Below are 21,303 nucleotides of genomic sequence, written 5' to 3' on the forward strand. Positions count from 1 at the left end.
AGTACCTGGTTCTCTTGTCACCTTCACAAAGAATCAACAACCTACAATCCATGTTAATATAAACAAATGCGTTTTATTGTATCAATAAATGCATACACATTCGCATCCATTTGGCAAACCTGTGAACCTGTAGGTCATCAATCTAAACACTGGAGATTTACAAAATATTGGCTAGATCCTATAAAACTACTCACCAGTGATAGAGATTAGCACAACAGGTTTATTTTTACAAAAGAAGATCATAATCTCAAGCTGAAGTCAAATTTCTTTAATCATAAACATTTGTGGCCCATCCAGAAAGCCCAGCCCACATCTTCTGCGTTAAAGGCCCAATTTTACAAAAAGTTTAGGAAAACATTTCATATGAATTCAACATTACGGTCATTTTTGACATTACAGCAATGAAAGAGATTCTGTTCTAGAAATAAGGCTTTGCATCAAAGACAAATATTTCAATTATGCAAGTATTTGTGAACATGATCAAATTAAGTGCCCGCATCAAATTAGCAGTTTAGGCCTACTTATTCAAAGACCTTGAATGACAACCCAATATCTACAGATCTCATAAGTCTCTGCTAAAACTTTCAATAAACTTCATTTGAAGACATAATGATAGAAGACATAGTTGTCTCTGCTCAAAGTGATTAGCACAATGCAATTGGGACATTTTATCAAAAATTCTAACACAAGAACTATATCAACATGTGGAATTATCAAACTGTTGAAATGAAAATCTACTTCTCCTTCCAAAGAAAAGGATACTTCTTAAAAATACATGTATACCAATAGCATTTTGGTTCGATGATTTACTCGTTATTTGCATCCATCATTCGCATTCACTCCATAAGCTATTAATAAAGAATCTAATAAATATATTCTGTAGGAAGAATATGTCCCAGTATCAAACATACATATTCATCTATAGCACAAGCACAAAGAAATGACACTCACTCAAGGTAAGAGAAATTGGGGGTGTTGGTTTCAACATGACCCACAGATGGTCTCAGGGTATCATCGTGGAATACTTTGCCTTTTTACAGACAGAAATTACCACTTTCCATGCTAAACTGTTTTAAGTTTTCATGCTATTGCAGTTATCAGAACAGCAAATTCTCAGATAAAAACTCTCAACGATAGAGATGCATTGTGGGAAAGTTTCCAAGAAATAATCTCGGTCCAAAACGTGCCGTGGTTCAAAACCAAACCTTGTCTACAACTAAAACTTGACAATGAATAAGGTGAGAAAATATTGTGTCTACATTTTATTTTGACAATAAAATGCAGATTAAAGGCCTGGTTCCGCGTTTGCAGCAACACTACGCTTGGACACAGCAGTTATTTGCTGATGCAGTGGCTGTCTTGTGATGTTCTGTGTCCCACCAACCTTGCCAGTGGCTCATTTGAAATACCAAAAACCCGCTGGTTTCCAGGGCGGTGACAGTAGCGTAAGCATGCGAAAGTGGAATCAGGCCTGAACTCAAAAAAAAATCTTATTAATTCAAACTGCTATATACATTAATGGTGTCACATAAAACCAGCCTCAGATCAACTGTTAACAAAGTCGGAAACAGCTAGTTTTGTATGCAAACAGGCCTGCCCCATACTTGAGCACACAAGTATATAAAATGGTGGGGAGACCTGGAAAATGAGTAAACATTACAATCTCAAGTTTTACTTCAATATTAGTAGAATGCAAGAGAATCAACTCCTCCTTTAAATATACTACATGTAGACTTGGCTCCTTAAGCGGACAATTAATAAATAGTATTCATACCGAATAACAAGATAAAAATGGGCGAGATTCATTAAACAATTATGGTTTTAGCTGAAACATGCACAATAAAGTTACCCCTTTCCCTCTCTATATGCAGGACAATATTTAATTTGGCACACTACATGAAATTGACATCTGAATACTTGAGTTAGACTGCAGGCAGACTTTAAAGAGAACACTGCAGCATCCTCATCTGAGTTCGGAGTAATTTCAATTCAAAATGGAGGCAATGGGTGATATGAATAAAGACCAACAAATGCTTTTATCTAAAACTCCATGTACATTTACACAAGGCCTCTCTGTACAAAATTGTAGTAAAAGCATTTACATGTACTTGTCTTTATTCATATCGCCCAATAACATTTCCCCTTTGATTGAGGTTGTCCTCGAAGGAACAAACTCCGGCATCTAAAGTGAGATTCAACTCCTCAAACTGACATGTAAAACATCCTGCAATAAAAACTCTAGTTTTGTGGAATCAACCTCTTTGAGAATTTTCCCTCTCCGACAGTGAGATAAGGCAACGACTAAACCTGGAACTGCCATAATTGTGCATTTTGACACTTCACAACCAAACTACACACATCTCTAGCCAATAAGTTACCTAGACACTATAATATTTACAACTTTTTCTTCACATATTATGACAAGAGATAACCCTCATCTTTAGCACTTACGTTTAAAAGTTAAAAATATTTAGCCGTAACAGTGAAACCGATTTTCCTAAACTGTTACCTGCTGAAAAGCGAGATTCAAGACCTTAACCTGTCTTTTCATTGAGTAACCTCTTGTTGAGTCTCAAACTGCTTTCATGAACATAGCCAACAATTCAGCAATTCTAAACTATACAACGATCGATCAATCTCTCATTATGTTCAAAATATGCTCACAGAACAAATTTGTGAATATCTGAATTTGAGAGAAACAGTTAACTTTGAACGTTACTTCCAGAATACAGAACCAATATGGAGTTGTAAACAAATTTCATGGGAAATTTAAAACCTGTACAAATAAAGGTAATACACAGATTCTAACTTATGAGCATTTGGTTTTAAATCCTTGGGGCTGACAGGTCAAATAAACTTTCCCGAATAAGGCCAAAGCCCATCACTCCAGCAATAATGTTTGTGATGTGCATTCGGATCCTCTTTTGAAAAGACCCCTTACCCCCAACGCACAAATGAAAGTGAACCATTTCTCTGTAAACACCATATGAGACACTTTGTGTAAAAACTTCCAGAGATGCAATCTGAAATCAGTGTACTTATGTCTGACCGCATAATGCTGATGATAAATCTCAAACAATAAACATGACAATATTTAGTAGGCACAGTAGTGGTGAGACTGATTTTGTATAAAGGTTTAAGATTCTATCAAATACATTCTCTTCAAAAAAGTAACTATCCACTTTCATGCTTCTAATGTACATTTTGTAACAAGTTTGCCATAATAACTGCAAAGATGTACAATATTCTATAAGAACACAGAGAAAATTCTGGCAAAGTTGGCATAAAATGACATGTACTACTGTCTATGGTTGTGGTTCTCATACACTTTGTTCGTTTTATTTGAGTACTCTTCCACAAGTGCTTTGAGAGATCGATGCAGTGTCTGGAATGATGGCCGTGAACTAGCTTTCCTGTGCCAACAATGTTGCATCACTTCACAAATTTCTTGTGAGGTGTCCGGTGGTGGTGACATCGTACTACCATCTTTAACAAATTTTATCACTTCTTCGTGTGACATTTCAGAGTACGGCTGCTGTGCGTATGAAAATATCTCCCATAACACGACTCCGAAAGACCACACGTCCGATTCCACAGTGAATTTATTATAAAGCACAGCTTCAATTGGAGTCCATCGGATGGGGATGGCATCATGCTCATCCCCAATATAATAATCACCGTTCTCTATCGATCTCGCAAGTCCGAAATCAGAAATTTTGACAATCAGATTTTCGCCGACTAGGCAGTTTCGTGTAGCTAAATCTCTATGTACATATTTCTTCCCAGCCAAATACTCCATACCGGCAGCAACTTGTAACGAAATATTCAACTGGTCTAAATATTCTAACTTTGTTAAAATATGGTTTGATGGTATCAAATCTGTCCCACTGTCGGGCGATGTATTATTATTATCTGGACTACACAATTTTAGGAAACCATGTAAGTCTCCGCGACTCATGAATTCAAACAATAAGCAGAGAGGTTTTCCTATTGCACACACACCTAATAACTTCACAATATTCGGATGATAGAAATCCGCCATTAAAGAAGCCTCCCGCTCAAAATCCAAATGCAAATCCTCTGTTGCGTCCTCTTTTAACATTTTTACCGCAGCAAGCGTCACATCCTCACCTTTAAGTAAACCACAACAACTCGCTTGAAAAACTCGACCAAATGCACCCTGCCCTATATCACGGATATAAACAATATCATTCCTAGAGTATTCCAGTGCCTCTAATTTGGGATTCAAGAATGACATGGGTGCCGCTAACTCATAAATGGCATTGCTTGGCAGCCGCGATAAGTCTATATCCATGTCGTCTTGATTAGTGACGTTGTATTGAAGACGTCGATCTTGTAGATAGAGACGGTGGCACAGCACTGTGATCAAGATGACAATTCCAATTGTCAGGACCGAGACCAGAGTTATTATGACCAGTGAGACTAAGTCAATTGATAGTCCATTGCCCTTTGCTAGCACAGGGTCTTCACTTACTTCCCCAGTTGTGATGTTCGCATCTGAAACGAATTTAGCAGAACAATGAGCAAAGAAAGGCAGCCACAGCTGGCGCGGGAGGAGGCAAAGGTCACAAAAAAGGGGGTTTTCATGCAGATTGTGGACACACAAACTGAAAATACTAGTCTACTTCACCTGAAGCTTGGGCACCTGAAGAGCTTAACCGGATTTTTGGCGTATCCTTCTTCATACCAGTCTACTACCCTTGCTTTAACCAAGTTACTTGTGAAAACCCAGGTAAAAGGCATCACAGAACAGAAAATAATACGCACCACACTTGGGGATATCACATGACTGCCATCTAATATTGATATCCATTGTGTAACACCAGGGGGCCTCGTGTTCAGACCCCGGGTTACGGCAATAGTTATATGAGTTCTCGAGCTCTGGGAAGATCTCTGGAGGTCGTCGATGAAGATGTGGAGTACCTGCCTCCCATGTTTGACATGCAATGCCATCCTTTGTAACGTTGACAGTTCCAATGTAGTACTGCCCAGTGCCTTTATAGCAAGTACCTGAAATGAAGAGAACACACATAAAGAGAAGATAAAAGAAGGGCAAGTTGGAGTCAGTGGGTCAACTACCCTGGTACTAATGCATAAATAGGCAATGGAAAGGCAGCAATAAGGCACCGTGGAATTGTCTGCTTGCAAAGGGAGATGATAACATGATAGTGGGTAAAGTAGGAAAATGGAATCCTGTTGGGGCAACTCGTACCCGCAGCTTGCCTGCTAGAAATTCAGCAATGCTTCCAGCCAGCGCTGGCGCAGTGAGCTGCCCATCCCTGTGCCAAGATATCCAAGTGATGATCCTGACCTGGCCTCTGGTTTCAAGCTCTTTTCTACTCACTTGTCTTAAGATCTGGCCGGTTTTCATACACTTTTACATTCGTACAGTTCTCAGAAGAATTATGGCGACTGGGTAGCGTCGCGCAAACAGGAAGACTGAAATGTCCACTGGAGCTGATGTAGATCCCATTGTTGATGTTGTCCGCTAGGAGGAGCCACTCTGAGAGACAATACAGATCTTTGACGGCATAGCAGTGTTCCCTGAAAGCAGTTATACAATACAAAGGACCTGACAGAGTGAGGCGTGATGGTGGTGATGGGGTCATATGATCAAGGGGTGGTGGATTCCATTCCCAGCCTGGCTGATTCCCCGTCTGGTCTATGTCCAGTTTGAGCTTTGTAACTGCCACAAGACACCCAAGAGAGCCTTTGTTGTGACAGGGATAGTAGCAGGTACATGACTTGGCCAAAATATCCACATACTACATACACATCAAATGACTTTTTAAAGTACATATAACTGAAAATTCCAACTTTATTTTAACGGCATCTTGGGTGCGAAAGCAAGAACCACTAGGAAGGGAGACAACCCTACATTGGTTGCAGCAGTTTTTTTAACAAGCTTTTGTTTCCTTTCTAGGAAGAAATGTTGATCTTATAACTGATATTTTTTTCCTAGACCATAGTAAACTTGCCTAAAGATTAGGTCGCAAAATCCCTTCTTGGAATGCGAGATCCCAAGGGCCCCCTACCTCAACCTGACACTGGTTGAGTAGCCAAGGAATGTCTCCAGCTGGGGGGGGCTACATGTGCATTACAAGTGAACGGCGATTAGTCAAAATCACCAGCAGGCCGTTTTGGAATGTTGAATATGAAATATTTGGCCAGTTGTTTTTTAACTACTGTAATTTGACAGATTTATGGAATCATGCCTATTGTCTAACAATCCGAACTTTCGTAAATCTCAAAATATTTTTGGCTTTATAACGTGGAAACTTTTTTAGATATGAGGAAAATACCAAAGAGAAGTCAACTGAAATATTCATAGTCTCTAAAATGAGTAGTCATCCTATCTATCATTTTGTTTAACGGGTACAGAAGGGTCAGGCAGGCATCTTATTGTAGCACTCAATGCTCTATTGTAGCACTCATATGCACATGATTCTTATCAAATCTACGTCTCATCGTGGTGACCACATACCTGCATATAGGCGCCGGTACAGGGTTACCTCGAGTTATATCACAGTCAGGAAAGGCATAATGACACAGCATCTTCTCGGCAGGTCCACGGCATGCCATGTCGAAAGTGGAGAGCATCTCTTCCCATAAACCTTTAACAATACTCTCGTGTACTTGTTCGGGGTTATCGTAGGACGAGTTGAAAAATACTGATCGATTACCAATGTATTGTTGGCACATTGACCCGTTGTAAGGAGCGCAGAAACCAACAGGTCTGAAAAATAGAGACAGATGATACATGTAGTTAGAATATCAGTGTTTGAGAATATCATTACTTGGCAATCTGTAGAAATAGAATAGTAACTGATATCATAACAAATTGGGGGCAGATCACATCTTATGCCTTTAAGCATGTTGTTCCCAACTGGCATACCAAACACCGCCCACACAAGTAAGAACAATGGTCTTCTTATACCAAAACTTGTGAGTGCCATGCCACTAAAACACAATACTCTGCACACATGTTATATACTCCCCATAACCCTAGGCAAAATACTTTTCTTGAATAGGGGGAAGCATTCAATTATGAAGAAATATATACATTTTCATATGAATAGTTTGAATCGGTGTCTTTCAGTTCAAGAAAGTTTTCCTACTACACTGACAGATTTGTTTTGCCACATTTATTTATTGGATCTTTGGTGGATAAGATCCAATCGGACGCACCCTCTCCTTCACCTCTCGACACCACGTCCCTCCCCCTTTCCATGCGGCTGGTATACATGCTTTGCCCAGCCTCATCTCTCACATGCTGCTGTTAAGTCATCAACAGTGGACCTGCACATGCACAATCTATGTGTAGATGGCACCACTGCATAAGAACATCTCCAGCAAGAATTTCTGTGGGTTTTTCACCGGCTTTGTAGGTATTTCACCAATTCAAAAAACGTTCTTCCATTTCGAGTTTGTATATGAAGAAAACAATGTAACAAATTATTACTGTGACACCTTTACCACTTGATCAAACCCTTCCTCTGCTTTAAGGACACTTACTTTTTACTATCTGGTTTTTGAGTAGCAGGTTTCTCAGAAGGTTGTGGTGGTTTCACTGGAGGTACAGGGCCTTCTGTCGGCTTTGGCTTGCCCTCGTCTTTTGGTAGCTCCTTTGTAGGGGGCGTATCTACTGAAAGACAAAAATACAAAGAAGACATTAGTCATGTCAGAAAATGATGAAGTGGCCTTCCGTCAAGTCGTTAAGTGTGCAGAGCAATACATTCTTGAAAATAATCTGAAAGATGAGGGAGGTCAGAGGCATATTGGTTAAGAACGCCAGGTTCATACTCAGGAGGTCATGGTTTCAACTCGGAAGAATCACCACTGTTTTGTCTTACCCCAAAGCCTACACTGCTTCATCCTTCATTATCCCTAAACATGCTGAAGACAAGACTAGAGCGAAGACCTGAAAGCTTATTTATGAACGGAACTGTATGATCTGGATCAGCCGGTGACTCAGTGATCATTTCTGAGCAAGCATAATTGATGCTGACTAAAATCTGCAGCAATACACCAACTATCCAATGGCAATGACTTGATCAATAGTGACATTGTAACTGAATAAACTTTCTGCAGATATGATTTTGATGAATTCAAACAGTGTGATACCTCATATTTCATTGTTATGTGCCTCACTCTGACCTCTTTTGAACTCCCAACTGTTGAGTTTTCAGTTTAAGTAGCAAAGTACCAGAAAAGGCTCCATTCTCAGTCAGAATAATACGAACTGAATGGCGCTTGCCACTCCTTTTCTCATGGTGACTATCCATGCTTGAAACTTTGGCTTCAAGAACACCCCATTTCCATCAGTAACATTATGGGAGGGCTGTACTTGCCCCGGGGTCGGAGATGGGCCGGAGAATTTGTTATGATTCTGCTTCAAGTGGACAGTGAAAATCACAATCATAATTTTTTACTTCATCTCGAAATAAAGCATTTTGTTCACCCAAATATTCCGCTCATGTATGACTTGGAATTGGAGGGCTGTACTGTCCCCAAGCTACAGACGTGCCAGCCCTCCCACTAGAAATTCTTGTCTGTTGTCATAATTGTTATCGTAATTAGACCATGTGTTTTTTCTGCATCACTCCCGAATCTTTTACTGATTGGTTGAGCTCATCACTTGGAAATAATCAAAGCTGCAAACTTTTCCTATAACCGACTGCAAATCCTTTTATTCTTATGAATCAATTTCCAAGACATTTCACTGGTGATCACTTCCGAGGAGACAGCTGAGTGAAGTTGGCTAAACTAAGTTGTCCTACCCCCCCCCAATCTTAATCCTCCCCGCAGAACCAGTTTGGGAGGAATTGATGAGAAGGCAATTATCAGAGACTTTCATTGGTAAATGGCTTCAGACTATCCATAAAAATGTTCTAGAGCTCCCCCCCTCCACACAATTCACTTTTTAAAAAAAGCTTATTCTTGGACTGTTAACTCATTTACGCCAATGTAAATCATACGAGATCGGAGTGAGTGCACTAAGTGAGTCATTGGATCATCTTGAACATTGTCAAAACCAGGATATACACGCACTATCTGCCATATATTGCACAGGCAACTCTATTGTAAAAGGCTTCTTGGCCCACAACCAAAGGCTGAACAAACAAATTCAAAGTTTCTGACAATTTCACAGAATTTTCATGCATGATTATGAGTTGGATGTATTCAAACTGTAATAGTTCTTGAATTTTAAGTTTAATAATTTTGAAATAACATATTCATCCACTGTAAACGCCTCTATTTTTATGAGCCTAATTTTCGCGAGTTTCACAGCATTTCTCAAGTGAAGCCTTATTTACACTTTGGGTTGGGGGTCTTTTTGACAAAAACGCTGAATTTGCTTCCCTTTGCCCAAATGACCCGAATGTACCATCAACATTGTGATGGACAGGAACTGGTGTCAGTGCCCTGTTTAGGAACATTATGATCCCAACAAAGATACCAATGAATACTATACAATATGATATCACAGCACATGACAATCACTATACAAAAATCAAACTCTCTCAATAAAATTTGAACAAAGTTATATTGAAAAAGAACATTTTTTGCTATTTCTAGGTTATTGTATATTACACACTATACATGTAGTTACCAATAGTTTTCTAACACAAGAGCAGCATACTTATAGGCAATTTATTTTCAATCTTAAAACGTTTTTGGTCAATAACGGGGGTTCTTGCGTTTTTTCTCCTTGTGACTCTCAAAAGCGAGAAAACTGATACAGAGGAGGGTTAGGCACGGATTAAGCACGTCCTGGTATGTCTCTTGAGCACACAAGTCTATACTGCAATGATCTTGAAACCGTTACAAAATTACTTTTGACCCAATTCAAACAAAGGGAAGCATTCCAGGGAGGTTTCGGCCAACCCATTCACATGACCCACACCAAGACAATGTTTAGTTTACCCAACCCTTTGCAGATGATGCAGAGAGCAACCTATTGTCTCGTATATGCAGGAAGATAGAGAAATCAAACGTTTCAGGAGTAATGTGCACGACTGGGCTGTTCGAAATACCCAAGTTTTGAGAGCAATAATCGATAATCCTTGATCCAGCATGTATGTTGAAACAAAATGAGAAGATGAGGTACCAGTAAATCAAGACCCCACCTTTTGTGCCATCGAGTTCCATTATGGTGGACGGCGATGACCATTCTGTCACTGCCAACACAGCTTCATCGGCCAAAATATCTTTACCATGCTCTGCAGAGGAAGGAAGGATAAACTTGTAGAAGAGCGACAGAGAGTTGGGGTGCTACAGATCAGGACGGGTGTATGGTAGTAACAAGCTTGAAGACAAATAATTTCCTCAGAGCAGATGAACTTCCATCTTGAAATACATTATCACTACCTGCAGGCACCCCAACCCCCATGGTGTGGCTTTTCAACATTTGTTGGTGACGATCACCTCTGGTGGTCGGCATCAAAACCTCCAGGGGGTTACTAGGGTTCCTCAGATCTAGTTGACAATATGCTTGTATTCTCTTTGGTTGTCATGGCAATTGCCTCTCTATGAGATTAGCTGTGACCTATTCATGATTTGACCTACTGACATAATGAGGACAGTTCCTCAAGAATCAGGAAGATGGTTCGTTGGCCTTCCATGGACGAATCATGATTTTCATTCAAGTCCAATGAATCTCTATGAGCCAGTAAAATCGCACTGATGGCTTGCTTCTTTATTTTTCAAGGGGGCAGGAACAATATCTTTCAATCAGCAAAACAACTTCGAATTACATGTAACAGCTGTCCTCTAGACAATTTCAGTCGCATCTCGGTCACCCAGCGATAAGCAAAGGATACACCAACCTATTCAAAATGTCATCCAGGACATTGCACCAAAAAACGTTTGACAATATTCACATAAATTAACCTACCATGCCATTTCTATTCTTATTCAACCAAAATGCATCATTTTTTTATCTAAAATCTGCAGACTGGTCACACTCTGAATTCCAGGAACGTCCTACAGGCCCAACACCCGAAAAATAACATCAACAGTCTAAATGTTTTTCATAACGTTTTTCACTTTCTGTGATTTGGCAATACTGCCCAAAGGGAAAATTCCTCCAAATCGCTATTCACGACCCCACGACTTGTTCAATGTTTATGTAAGCCTTGCATATCGTTTTTGGGTCATTTTCTCACAAGACACCGACATGACCGATCGCACTTCTGAAGAATCGAAGAATTGTGTTTTCGACAAATGACGTTGTGTTTGCACTTGTGAAGGGGCGTGCAAGATCAGACTAAAAGATTACACATGTGAAAAGCAAATAGTTCAACATACATGGCGCCACCTTGGACCACAGCCCGAGGGAGAAGCGGTCGCAGTACTGAGGTGCAGTCCCGACCCACCACGGTGATGCAGGAGCATCCAAAGTGGCAGAGAAATATTTTGCTTCAATTTTTTAATCAAAATAGAGATTGAAAGGGCCCTGGCAATTTGCCCTCATCCACCCCAAGGACAATTCTCCAAGGACTATCTGACCCCCTATGGTAAAATCAACCCGGAAAATTCATCCCTACATGTATCATCCTCCTTGGATAATTTATCCCATAAGACAACGTATCCCACAATTCGTCTTCACAAGACCTATTCGTTGAAACATTAAGAACTCAGTCATAACTGATTAAATCCTTGGTTGATTTTTAGGCACATCTCTCAAAAGTCCAAAAGGGTTAATTCAAGCTGTGAAGATTCTGTGTGGGTTGAACATGAAAGTTATAATACTACTCCTCATTCATGACATCGTTTTTATAATAGCTCATCTGAATATGAACAACTCCTCACAAACAAGTGTCCTCTCCATGATAGACCAGGTCAACGCTATCCGGGTCTTAGCAATAACCCTTGTCAGAATGCACAGCAAATACCACAGTGGTGCTCAAACTCTATTCATTCAGTTCTTCGATGAACTAAAAATATTTTTTAAATATACAGAAAGAAGAAATGAAATGTAATGTTTTTGAAGTTGTTTCCATGTGATTTTGAGAAATATGGAGGAAAGCTTCCAGCTACATAAAAATCTGACCCAAAATTGTCCACTTCACCCCTTAAAGAAGGACTGTGTTTGTCTCAAGTAAATGCTGGGCCAGCACATAACATCTCAGTAAATCAAAGTAATAAAGAAGTGTGGCCTCTAGACCTACAAACACAATCCTTGCCAGAAGGTATTATCATTCTTTCTCTAACCCACCATAGGCCCACACAAAAGGAACCACCAAAGGAAAGCATTGCCTCGCACAAGTACAGAGATGTAGTGCCTGTGTGTGCTCTGAAGGGGTACCTAGGCCTCGAGAGGTCTACGTAGACGGCGTTGGGCAAACAGCGTTGACTAGGGGCTGCCACACCACCAGACTTAGAAGCGAGAGTTCCAAGGTTCAAAACCCTTCTGATCCAGCAGTATCTTGAAGGTAAAGTGATGCGCTGACTTCGTGGAGCTCTGGGTCTTATTTGCAGGAATACCCTGGACTGGCTATTAAAAAAATATTTTCCACAAAGCTGATGCATTGACTGATGTGGCCAATGACCATAGGCACTTGTACTACTATTATCATTTCTCAATATTGAATACACAATACCCTTTTCACCATTATCAAAATGGAAATTTTTCTGATATCTCGCCAAATAATTTATGTACATTGTAGTCCAAACCATAAAAATATTTTATATTCTTCGTTTCAAAATACAACGTTATATGAAATGACACAGTCCATGTCCAGGTTTGCCAACTTTAAGCTTACCTGGGCAATTTCCTGTGTGAGAAATCAAATATTTTTTGGACGTCAGGAGTGGAGTTATTTACTGTGCAACTGTGGAGTCCCACGCAGCAGAAAAGGAATTCAAAATCCGCCGCATCAAACTCCGTAAAAAAGTACCTGTCCACATCTCAATCAAAAAGGTTGACTTTGACCATTGTTTTCATCTATTTTTTTGTTTTGCTTTTCTGCAAGATCTGCATTCCAGGTACGTAATGATGTCAAAACAGGACCGCCCAGTTCAAAACTAATCCACAAGATGACTAATGAGGCAGCCTTCATACCCGTGAGAAGTTTAACAACTCAAATAATAGGAATATTTCTTCAGAAATTCATGGCTATTGAACATGAAAAATACTTAGGATAAATCAGCAATTGTGAAAACAATAGCAAATGAACTATTATAATCTTCTTGAATATTTCTTTAATCCACAATGTGCGTAAGAAAAGAAATGCTGATCCAACATTAATCTCCAATGGCATGCGAACGAGAAATTATTTGGCACCTTACCGATAGTTAAGTTAAGTTGTTAAGTTGTAAGTTGCTTTCGTGCAACCACAGAATATTTGGCATGACTGTCAACGAGATTTCAATGCTCACAGTCCTCCCCCCATGAAAAAGCATGCAGATTCCTCTTCGAAAGATGAATTTACGAAACCAGTGCCTACCTTTTGGCGCTCCAAGTACAGTAACTGTAGATTCCTTTCGATCCAAATGAACTTTATTAAGTATTCTATTCCGAATTTCACACGAATATCGTGCAGTTTCCGTTGCGTTAATCACAAGTCGTGGCGATGAAAAGTTATAGCCACTCGCTCCATCCTTTATCTGAAGAGGAAAGGAGTAATCATCATCTTGACAGACAAAGCTCGGAGAATGCAAAGTCCCTTAAACATGACTGCCCTTCAGATATAAAGGTGGAGAAAAGACTAACATGGATTGAGCAAAGATGATAATAATCAATAACAGGTTCTCCAGCTCCGTAGCTCCGTAGTCGATTTCCAACAAAAGAACGATTATACATATTATGATGGCCTAAATGGCCTACATCGAAGTTATTACTACTCCCTGGATAATATCAGATATGAAGCCAGAGCCATATTAGCAGCAAGAGCTGGCAAAAAAGGAATTACCCTATAGAATTTTGGTACTTCAACTCTGAAGTGCAAAAAAACCCTGATAATAAGGAGGGAATGCGATACATTAACAAAGAATGATTACATTTTAATCATTTTAATCTATTTGGAATTTGAAAATAGGTCCCTTTCAAAGGACGTGCACACTTCAACCCCAGGGATCCTCTCCAGGGTCCATTTCCCCAAAAATTGCACTTGTCCTACAAAATCCAAGGTCTAATTTTTACTTCAGACAGATGGCACAACAACATAATCCACCATTGTAGTTACAGCTGTGAAGGTTGACACATGGTACAGTTGGCAACAAAAAGGGCACAAAAATGTGAGCACTGCCAAAAGTATAGGTAGATCGCTTACATTTTTGCTATGGCTCCTTGAAAGCAGATTTAGACAGTATCTATACTCACCACAGTTCCATTTTTGAGCCACAGTATCTCAGGCATTGGTATTCCCATAGCTACACAAGCAAGGACCAGCGTGGTGCCATAGAACACCGTGCGGTCGGTCGGTCCTCTCACAATCACTGCTGGTGCTGAAACAAGAATATTTTGAAATATATGTGTGATAAAGGTTTCTAATAGGGCAGGGCATTTTCCCGCTGTGGGTATACATGTATGTACTATGCTCAGCCCAAGTGGGTATTTGGTACTTCGAATTATTGTACTAAACAATGTACCGAGAGTGTGTTTGGTGGAAAGCGGAAATCATCATTGCTGGGTGGCAACATACACGTATAACTGATTCAGGTAGCGCATTAAAGCACAATACCATTGCACCGGCTGATGCACTACAAGCACCTCTCTGCGAATTTGTAGAAGCTCCTCACCTTTTACATTAAAACTGATATACTGTGAATGTACTTCTCCCCTCGAGTTTTTTGCAATACACTTGTATTTCCCGGTGTCTGTTATATACGCTTTTCGAAACCTCAATGCTCCTGCTTTGCTGATTCTGTAGTTCCTGTCACTCTCCTGAAGCTTCCAGTCAAACTTGTACCAAGTGATGGTCGGTCGTGGGTTCCCGGTTGCTTCACAATAAAGTGTTTTCCGTCCGTAGACCAAAACGGTCGAGTCTACTGGTGGCCTTATTATTCGAGGTGGTTCTGAAGAGAGAGAAATGTATACACTTTATGAGACACGGCTCAATGGCTGAGGATGATTAATAGATAAAGGAACATCCCATCCCCCCTGCTAAAGAGTCACAGCATACACAAAATGTACATGTACACGGTGGGAGGAGACTACAAACAAAACAACACACGATATGCGACAACATGGCTGCTGGTTTGTTGTCGGTTGTGGTTCTCAATGGCCACCTACAACTGGTACAAAGCATGCCGCCTTATCAATATCAGCTGGTGAATATCAGTCCTAAAGTCTCGTCGCTTTTGTGGAGGATGGATATACGCACAACAACGGTGGATGGACAAGGTACAAAGATTACGCTTACAAAGGACCAGGCAGAGGTTGGCATGGTCTGCAGGGAAGGTTTCAGTATTCTGAATGTGGTAAGTTTGATACCCGACACGCACATGCACAGCTTGTGACCTCTAGCAACTCACTTGACTTTAACTGCCAAGTCCTTTGAATGAGTCGGGAGTTCCATTCCCCAGGGAGTTCCATTCCCCAGGCAATTCCACACCCTTCACATCTAACCTATTCTGATTATTTCTATCACAATTTCAACAGCGAGACTTGCAGATTGTTCTACGCACTAAAGATTTCAACAAAAGCATGGGAATCCAAAATATACATTCCAGACTAAAGTCAGAACCTTAGGGCTATGTGCATGTACTTAAAAAGTTATGTCTCACTTTCCAAGAACAGCATTCTTTCAAGGGGTTAGCCAAACAAAGCTCCAGCAAGTAGTTGGAGATTTGACCCAGGCCAAATAAGTTTTTTTACTGTTTTCTGAAAACTCTTGGTCAACCACCAACTTGTGAGATTTCAGAAGCACAATCTGGTGGCACAGAATGTTGTGTTTACCAACAGGCAAGGGCAAACATTGGCTGGGAGAATGTTTGCACAAAAAGTGAATGTGCATGCAATGTGTCACCTGGCTTCTTGCCACAAGCGAAGGGTCAAACGCGTACATCGGGACCTTTTGTAACTAAGGGACACAGCATATAGTGGGATCACAAAAATTGTCCTGCCACAAACAACGTCTGCTGAGGTTAATGTTATGTCTGCCGCAAAATTGGAGCAACAAAATTGGAAGTGACGGTATACTTTCACTGTTTGGGTGCTCAATTTAATCAGCAAAGCCCTTATCCACATCCCTCGCAATCTGCAGTTGGTCTCACTTAACAGTGAGCCTCAAACATGTCAAACAGAACACATTATTTAGGAAAGAGGAGGTACTCATGATCATCATCAAACAAACCATAGAAGGAGTGGGAACATCCACTGTCAGCAAGTTCAACACAAGCTTGGAAAACCCAGCAGCATCACAGTTTATTTGGCAAGTCATTGTAATTGTTCCCAATCAAGTCAAGAACACCCCAAGGTTTATTCTTCACTCCAATACTCTTCCTAATTGCCTCGTTAGAAGAAGGAATACAGTAAGACAGTCCAGTTGAGAGTGAATCCAAGAAAGTTCATGGTTGAAACTCCTTTAGTTCATCAGCAACAGGTAGTGGAGAGGCATCACTAGAGTTCTTCCTTCATGAGTCAGCAAAAGAATTGCAAGGAATTGCAAGTGTGCAAGGAATTGCACACCTGTCAGCGAGAGAGAAACTCTCAGGTATTATGTACATTTGGCATCACCCTGACTTCAAAATCTCATCCATCCACTGCAGAAAATGCACAGCTGAGGAGCACAGGTTTTGGTTTTGGGGTATGATTTACCCATCCAGCACAAGTTGCAGAATACAGCTTAACAGCAATAGACGTACAAATACTATGTACTCGACATCAAATTGATTGAGAAGGATCCGACGAACTGATTTATGATAGATTGGATCATTGGCAAGTCTGGTATTGCTTTTCAAAGGAGAAGGAGTTTACCGCAAGATCAAGATCTTGCTATCATACCGCATTTTGATGGAAAGTTATCCTGTATGAACTCTTGTGTGACATACTGTCTTGCAAAATCTTGCCATCTGAATGTAAGGAATGTCACCCAAAAGAATAGCCATAGAGAAGACGATTACCTCGCTTGAACGAGGTCATTGCTTACTGGCCGATGTCATGGGACCCTCACACTATAGTCAGGAACAGACATGCTCCACTCAACCCTTCAAATCAAGTAATCATACAATGACAGTGATTCCAGGAACTTATTGTAGGCAAACAACATTATTATAGTCCTGCTTGTATGCTAAAGAGAATTAGTATTTTGTGTTCATCATTGTAAAAGACATGTATAGGCCAACATGTACACAAGCTGGTACAAGGGCCTTTACACACAACTTTCATGCTACTGCTTCTGCACGGTTGCAAATTCACCCTTCTCCCATAATTTTTGGGCCAAAATAAAGTTGAATCTATAAAATATCTAGTCGTACATGTACTGAATTTTACTATGCTGTAGGTTGTGTGGATACATCTAATTGGGGACAAGGCAGGAGGACATAATTTGTGTCCCCACACAGTCCATCCTCCAGGATAACGATGGACGACACGTTTTCCTTTGCCCAATTCATCCTCTTTTGACCCCCTTTCACTATATTTCGGCTGACACTTCAATTTTTCAGTTGATCCCTTTTATGGTCATGTTTGACTGCACTATGATGATAGATCTAAAATCCATTGTCTATGTTTCTTGATCTAGCAGAAGTTGAGCCGGCAAAATTTGCAATTGGCTCAGGATTTCCATAATATTGTCAGAGATAATGAAATTTGATCGTTTCCTACTTTGCACAACCAGTTTCCAAATAACCTTACAGGTCTGAAGTCCCAGTATCAAGGTTGCCGGCAGTTTCTTGCTATTTGCTTTAAAGTTCTTCAAATATTGAGAATGATGACTGAGAAAAGCAAACCCTGTCAAACACTGCCGCCAAAAGAGGCAATGGGTGCAAATGAAAATGTCTGAATAATTCAAGGTTTGCAGACACTTCATATGAAGCCAAACCGGTTTTTGTCTTGGTATTAGGCCCAGCAGATGTGTAGTTTTCAAGAGCTAGTTTTTATCATAGCATTATATAAATGACCGTTTCAGATTGTCCTGAAATTGTTTTTGATGGGACAGTAAGGGTAAGAACAATCCCACTGTGAAGTGTTCTCCATACATGTAAAAACAAGGTTTAGAACAGACCAATCGAAAGACTGCAGGACCAGTGAAATATTTGGCCCAAGTTCAAGTTGAAGGACAGGTGCATCTTGAAGCTTCTCATCTGAGGCTGTAGTGGTAACTGGCCTTTACCTCTGGTTCTAAATTTCATAAACTGGTCGGACCTTGCCCAATGGACATGTCGTCAGAAGCATGGACAGGGCTGCATCAGAATTCACAAGCAGGGATCCATACCTGTATGAAGGGATGTTTCTTTTGGGCATAACTGTATCAAGGATTTACATGCATTGTGGGATGGTCGTAGGACATTTTTGAAGCCCAAGTGACTGACCCCGACCAATGAATTTGTGTGTTCAGACATTCCATAGAAAGGTTGACTGTAGACACAGGTCATGAATTCCAACCAAAACCAACAAAGTTGACAAAAAAGAGTAATTTAGCACCAATACCAAGGTACAATGATCCACAATTAATAAGGAATCCCCTGCATGTATTCTGTATAATATGACCATATTCATCACAACTACAAATGTATATACCGGTACGGCAATTTTGATGTCATTTATATAGCTAATTGTAACTGCCTCATCAAAACCTATTAGGGTCTACCACAATATAAATTGTCAATCACTGTCAATAAAATGATGTGCAGAACAGGAGTTTTAGCCAAAATATGATAATTTGGTTGATACCGATCAATCAGGCCAAAAAAATCAAGGCGCTTGCTGGAGGTACGGGACCCGTATCCCCAGGTCAGAATGCTAAAGGTCGAGAGTCCTTAACATGTGATCAACGAATTCTAATACTGGGCCTTGAGCAAATATGTGAAAGATTTGAAATTGAAAGAACCTACCATGATAATAGGACAGGAACCAAGGACCAACAGAACAGAATGAAAGTATGAATCATGGGCGTGAGCATTGTTTTTGAGTGGTCACTACACGTAAATATGAATCATGCACAAGGGTATGTAAACAATAGTATGGAGTGCAGGATCCTATAACCAATACTGGTACCTGAAAAAAAACTATTTGGTATATGTGTTGGGAAAGGGAAATCTATCTAGTTGATTGGAAGTCGTCCTCGAATACCAAGGTCAGTCACATGCTCCTCCCCTTGTACATGTTACTGATCTAGAGTAAACCAATTTGTGGGATGAGGCCAACAGATCTTCTACTCTGCCCAATTTTAAGGAAATTTGCTCAAGAAGACATGCAAACCAACTCGTTATTACTGGAACTATGGAAATCCACTGGTTACTATTATGTACCACTGGAACCCCATTGGTTACTCTATGATGTACAGTATAGCTATGCAGTAGCCACTGAGAAGACACTCTGTATACAACTAACACCAAAACGTCAGCAACTTTGCAGCACTTTATCTTACCTTCTTGGGAATTAGCCCGTGGCAAAAGCTGTAAACTCAAGCAGAGCAGGATCAGAATCTTCATTCTTGCAGTACATCACAGAAAAGTTTCAAGACGCGAAGTTGGAATGAGAAATCTAGGCAATACGCCATGACGGACCAGCAGAGACGGTGTCCAGTTCGGAACGGGACGGACGCAGCCGCGTAGTCACTGCTATCGCAAAGAAGGCACTCCTAACTACATTGTATCCTATCAATGTTAATGCCCCCATTTGTAATAAGTATCCGTTAATCCCATTCTGGGCAATTAGAAAGCTGGGAAAGTGGTAGAAATAGTCTATAAAAAGTTATCCATGCAACCACTGTCTGGCCCTGTTGAAATCCACTAAACTTAACATGCGCAAAGCAAACCAGGTTACACCCTGTTTGCGCATAACAAAAGCACATGGTATTTTTGTACCGTACTGCCATCTAGGATGTGCCTTTGTCCCAAAAACTGCACAGCTGTTGCTCAAAGCCAATGGTACAATCTGATCATTGGGATGAAATGCCGGCGATCTCGGACATTAATGTCAGCTTTTAAAAAAAAAGGGCCGGGCGTTTTTCGTAGGGGCGGGCGGGGACGATCACCAACTCTTTTTTTATGTGGCCTAACCCAGGCCAGGACGACAAAAACCCCTTGCGCGCCATCAAACCGTATAAGTTTTTTTACCGGCAAACTGTGTTATAATAAATTTGTAGTCACCACCGGGAATTATAGTAGGGTAAAATAGAGTAAAAATAATGACTACATCCATGTAGCGAAACGACCTACATTCATGTAGCGAAACGACTCCACCCATGTAGCGAAACGTCCTCCATGTAGCGAAACGACCATACCCATCATGTAGCGAAACGACTCCACCCATGTAGCGAAACGTCCTCCATGTAGCGAAACGACCATACCCATCATGTAGCGAAACGACTCCACCCATGTAGCGAAACGACCTACCATGTAGCGAAACGACCGCCACATGTAGCGAAACGACTTGTAGCGAACTGGCAATGTAGCGAAACGACAGTAATTCGTCGGACGTCAGTTCGCCAAGAAAACCAAAGGAATCGAAGGAATTCATTGAACTCATCAACACATCATTAGTTTTCAGTGAAGTGCAACTGTATTCGGTTTCCTAGGTATAAATCACTTTGGTATATAGAGAGTAAGATTACAATTAACTCACGTTAAAGTTTGAGTTCCGGGGAGGTAGCGTTGTCAGTACGTTGGTTTAGGGGCGCAATAACCTAGCTTATAGCGAGCAATTAGTACACTAAGATTTCAGTGATTAACATAATAGTTGCAAGTATTTGGCATTTTAGACTCATATTTCGTGCTATAATAACTACGTTGTAAACATAATGCTCAAAATTGATTCATGAAAAAGTTGTTAGGGCAATATCAAGCAAGCAGTAATGGAAAAAAGTGTAATTCCATTAACTGAATATTGTTTTTAGACACTATAACATTTTAGGCCTACTTTTCCGTAAACCATGAGAACAATGTATGTGAAAAAAACAACACATATAAGTGAGGCGCCGAGTATACAGTAAAGCTCGGTCTCTAAAGTCTGGAGGTCCGGAGTCCGTAACCGTGACGGTCACGAGAGTGGCTTGTCCTTACGGATAGATCGAGAGGGCGGTTTGGGGTTCCGCCGACGGTGCTCGCATGCATTGGTCGTATCCCCGAAACCTTTACAACGACAACAAAGCTGGTGGCATCCATGACGGT

The 21,303-nt window shown here is 40.6% G+C and overlaps 1 protein-coding gene across 3 annotated transcripts; it reads right to left on the reverse strand.

The window, feature by feature from the left end:
- Positions 1-53: 53 nt before the first annotated feature.
- On the reverse strand, positions 54-19,914 carry LOC135487172 (muscle, skeletal receptor tyrosine protein kinase-like). 3 transcript variants are annotated; one of them, XM_064770647.1, is made up of 10 exons: positions 19,560-19,914; positions 14,767-15,042; positions 14,348-14,472; positions 13,473-13,632; positions 10,152-10,244; positions 7,537-7,666; positions 6,506-6,757; positions 5,366-5,565; positions 4,789-5,031; positions 54-4,518 (listed from the first exon to the last, which is right to left on the reverse strand). In XM_064770647.1, the coding sequence occupies exons 1-10, from the start codon at positions 19,621-19,623 to the stop codon at positions 3,299-3,301; spliced, it is 2,763 nt and encodes a 920-aa protein (XP_064626717.1). In that variant the 5' UTR covers positions 19,624-19,914; the 3' UTR covers positions 54-3,298. The 3 variants fall into 3 exon arrangements, with proteins under 3 accessions (XP_064626717.1, XP_064626719.1, XP_064626718.1); XM_064770649.1 differs by lacking the exon at positions 10,152-10,244 and having other exon boundaries at positions 7,537-7,663; XM_064770648.1 differs by lacking the exon at positions 10,152-10,244.
- Between the last annotated feature and the right edge of the window lie 1,389 nt (positions 19,915-21,303).

This window comes from Lineus longissimus, chromosome 4 (genome assembly GCF_910592395.1).
Source record: "Lineus longissimus chromosome 4, tnLinLong1.2, whole genome shotgun sequence".
NCBI classification, from domain to species: domain Eukaryota; kingdom Metazoa; phylum Nemertea; class Pilidiophora; order Heteronemertea; family Lineidae; genus Lineus; species Lineus longissimus.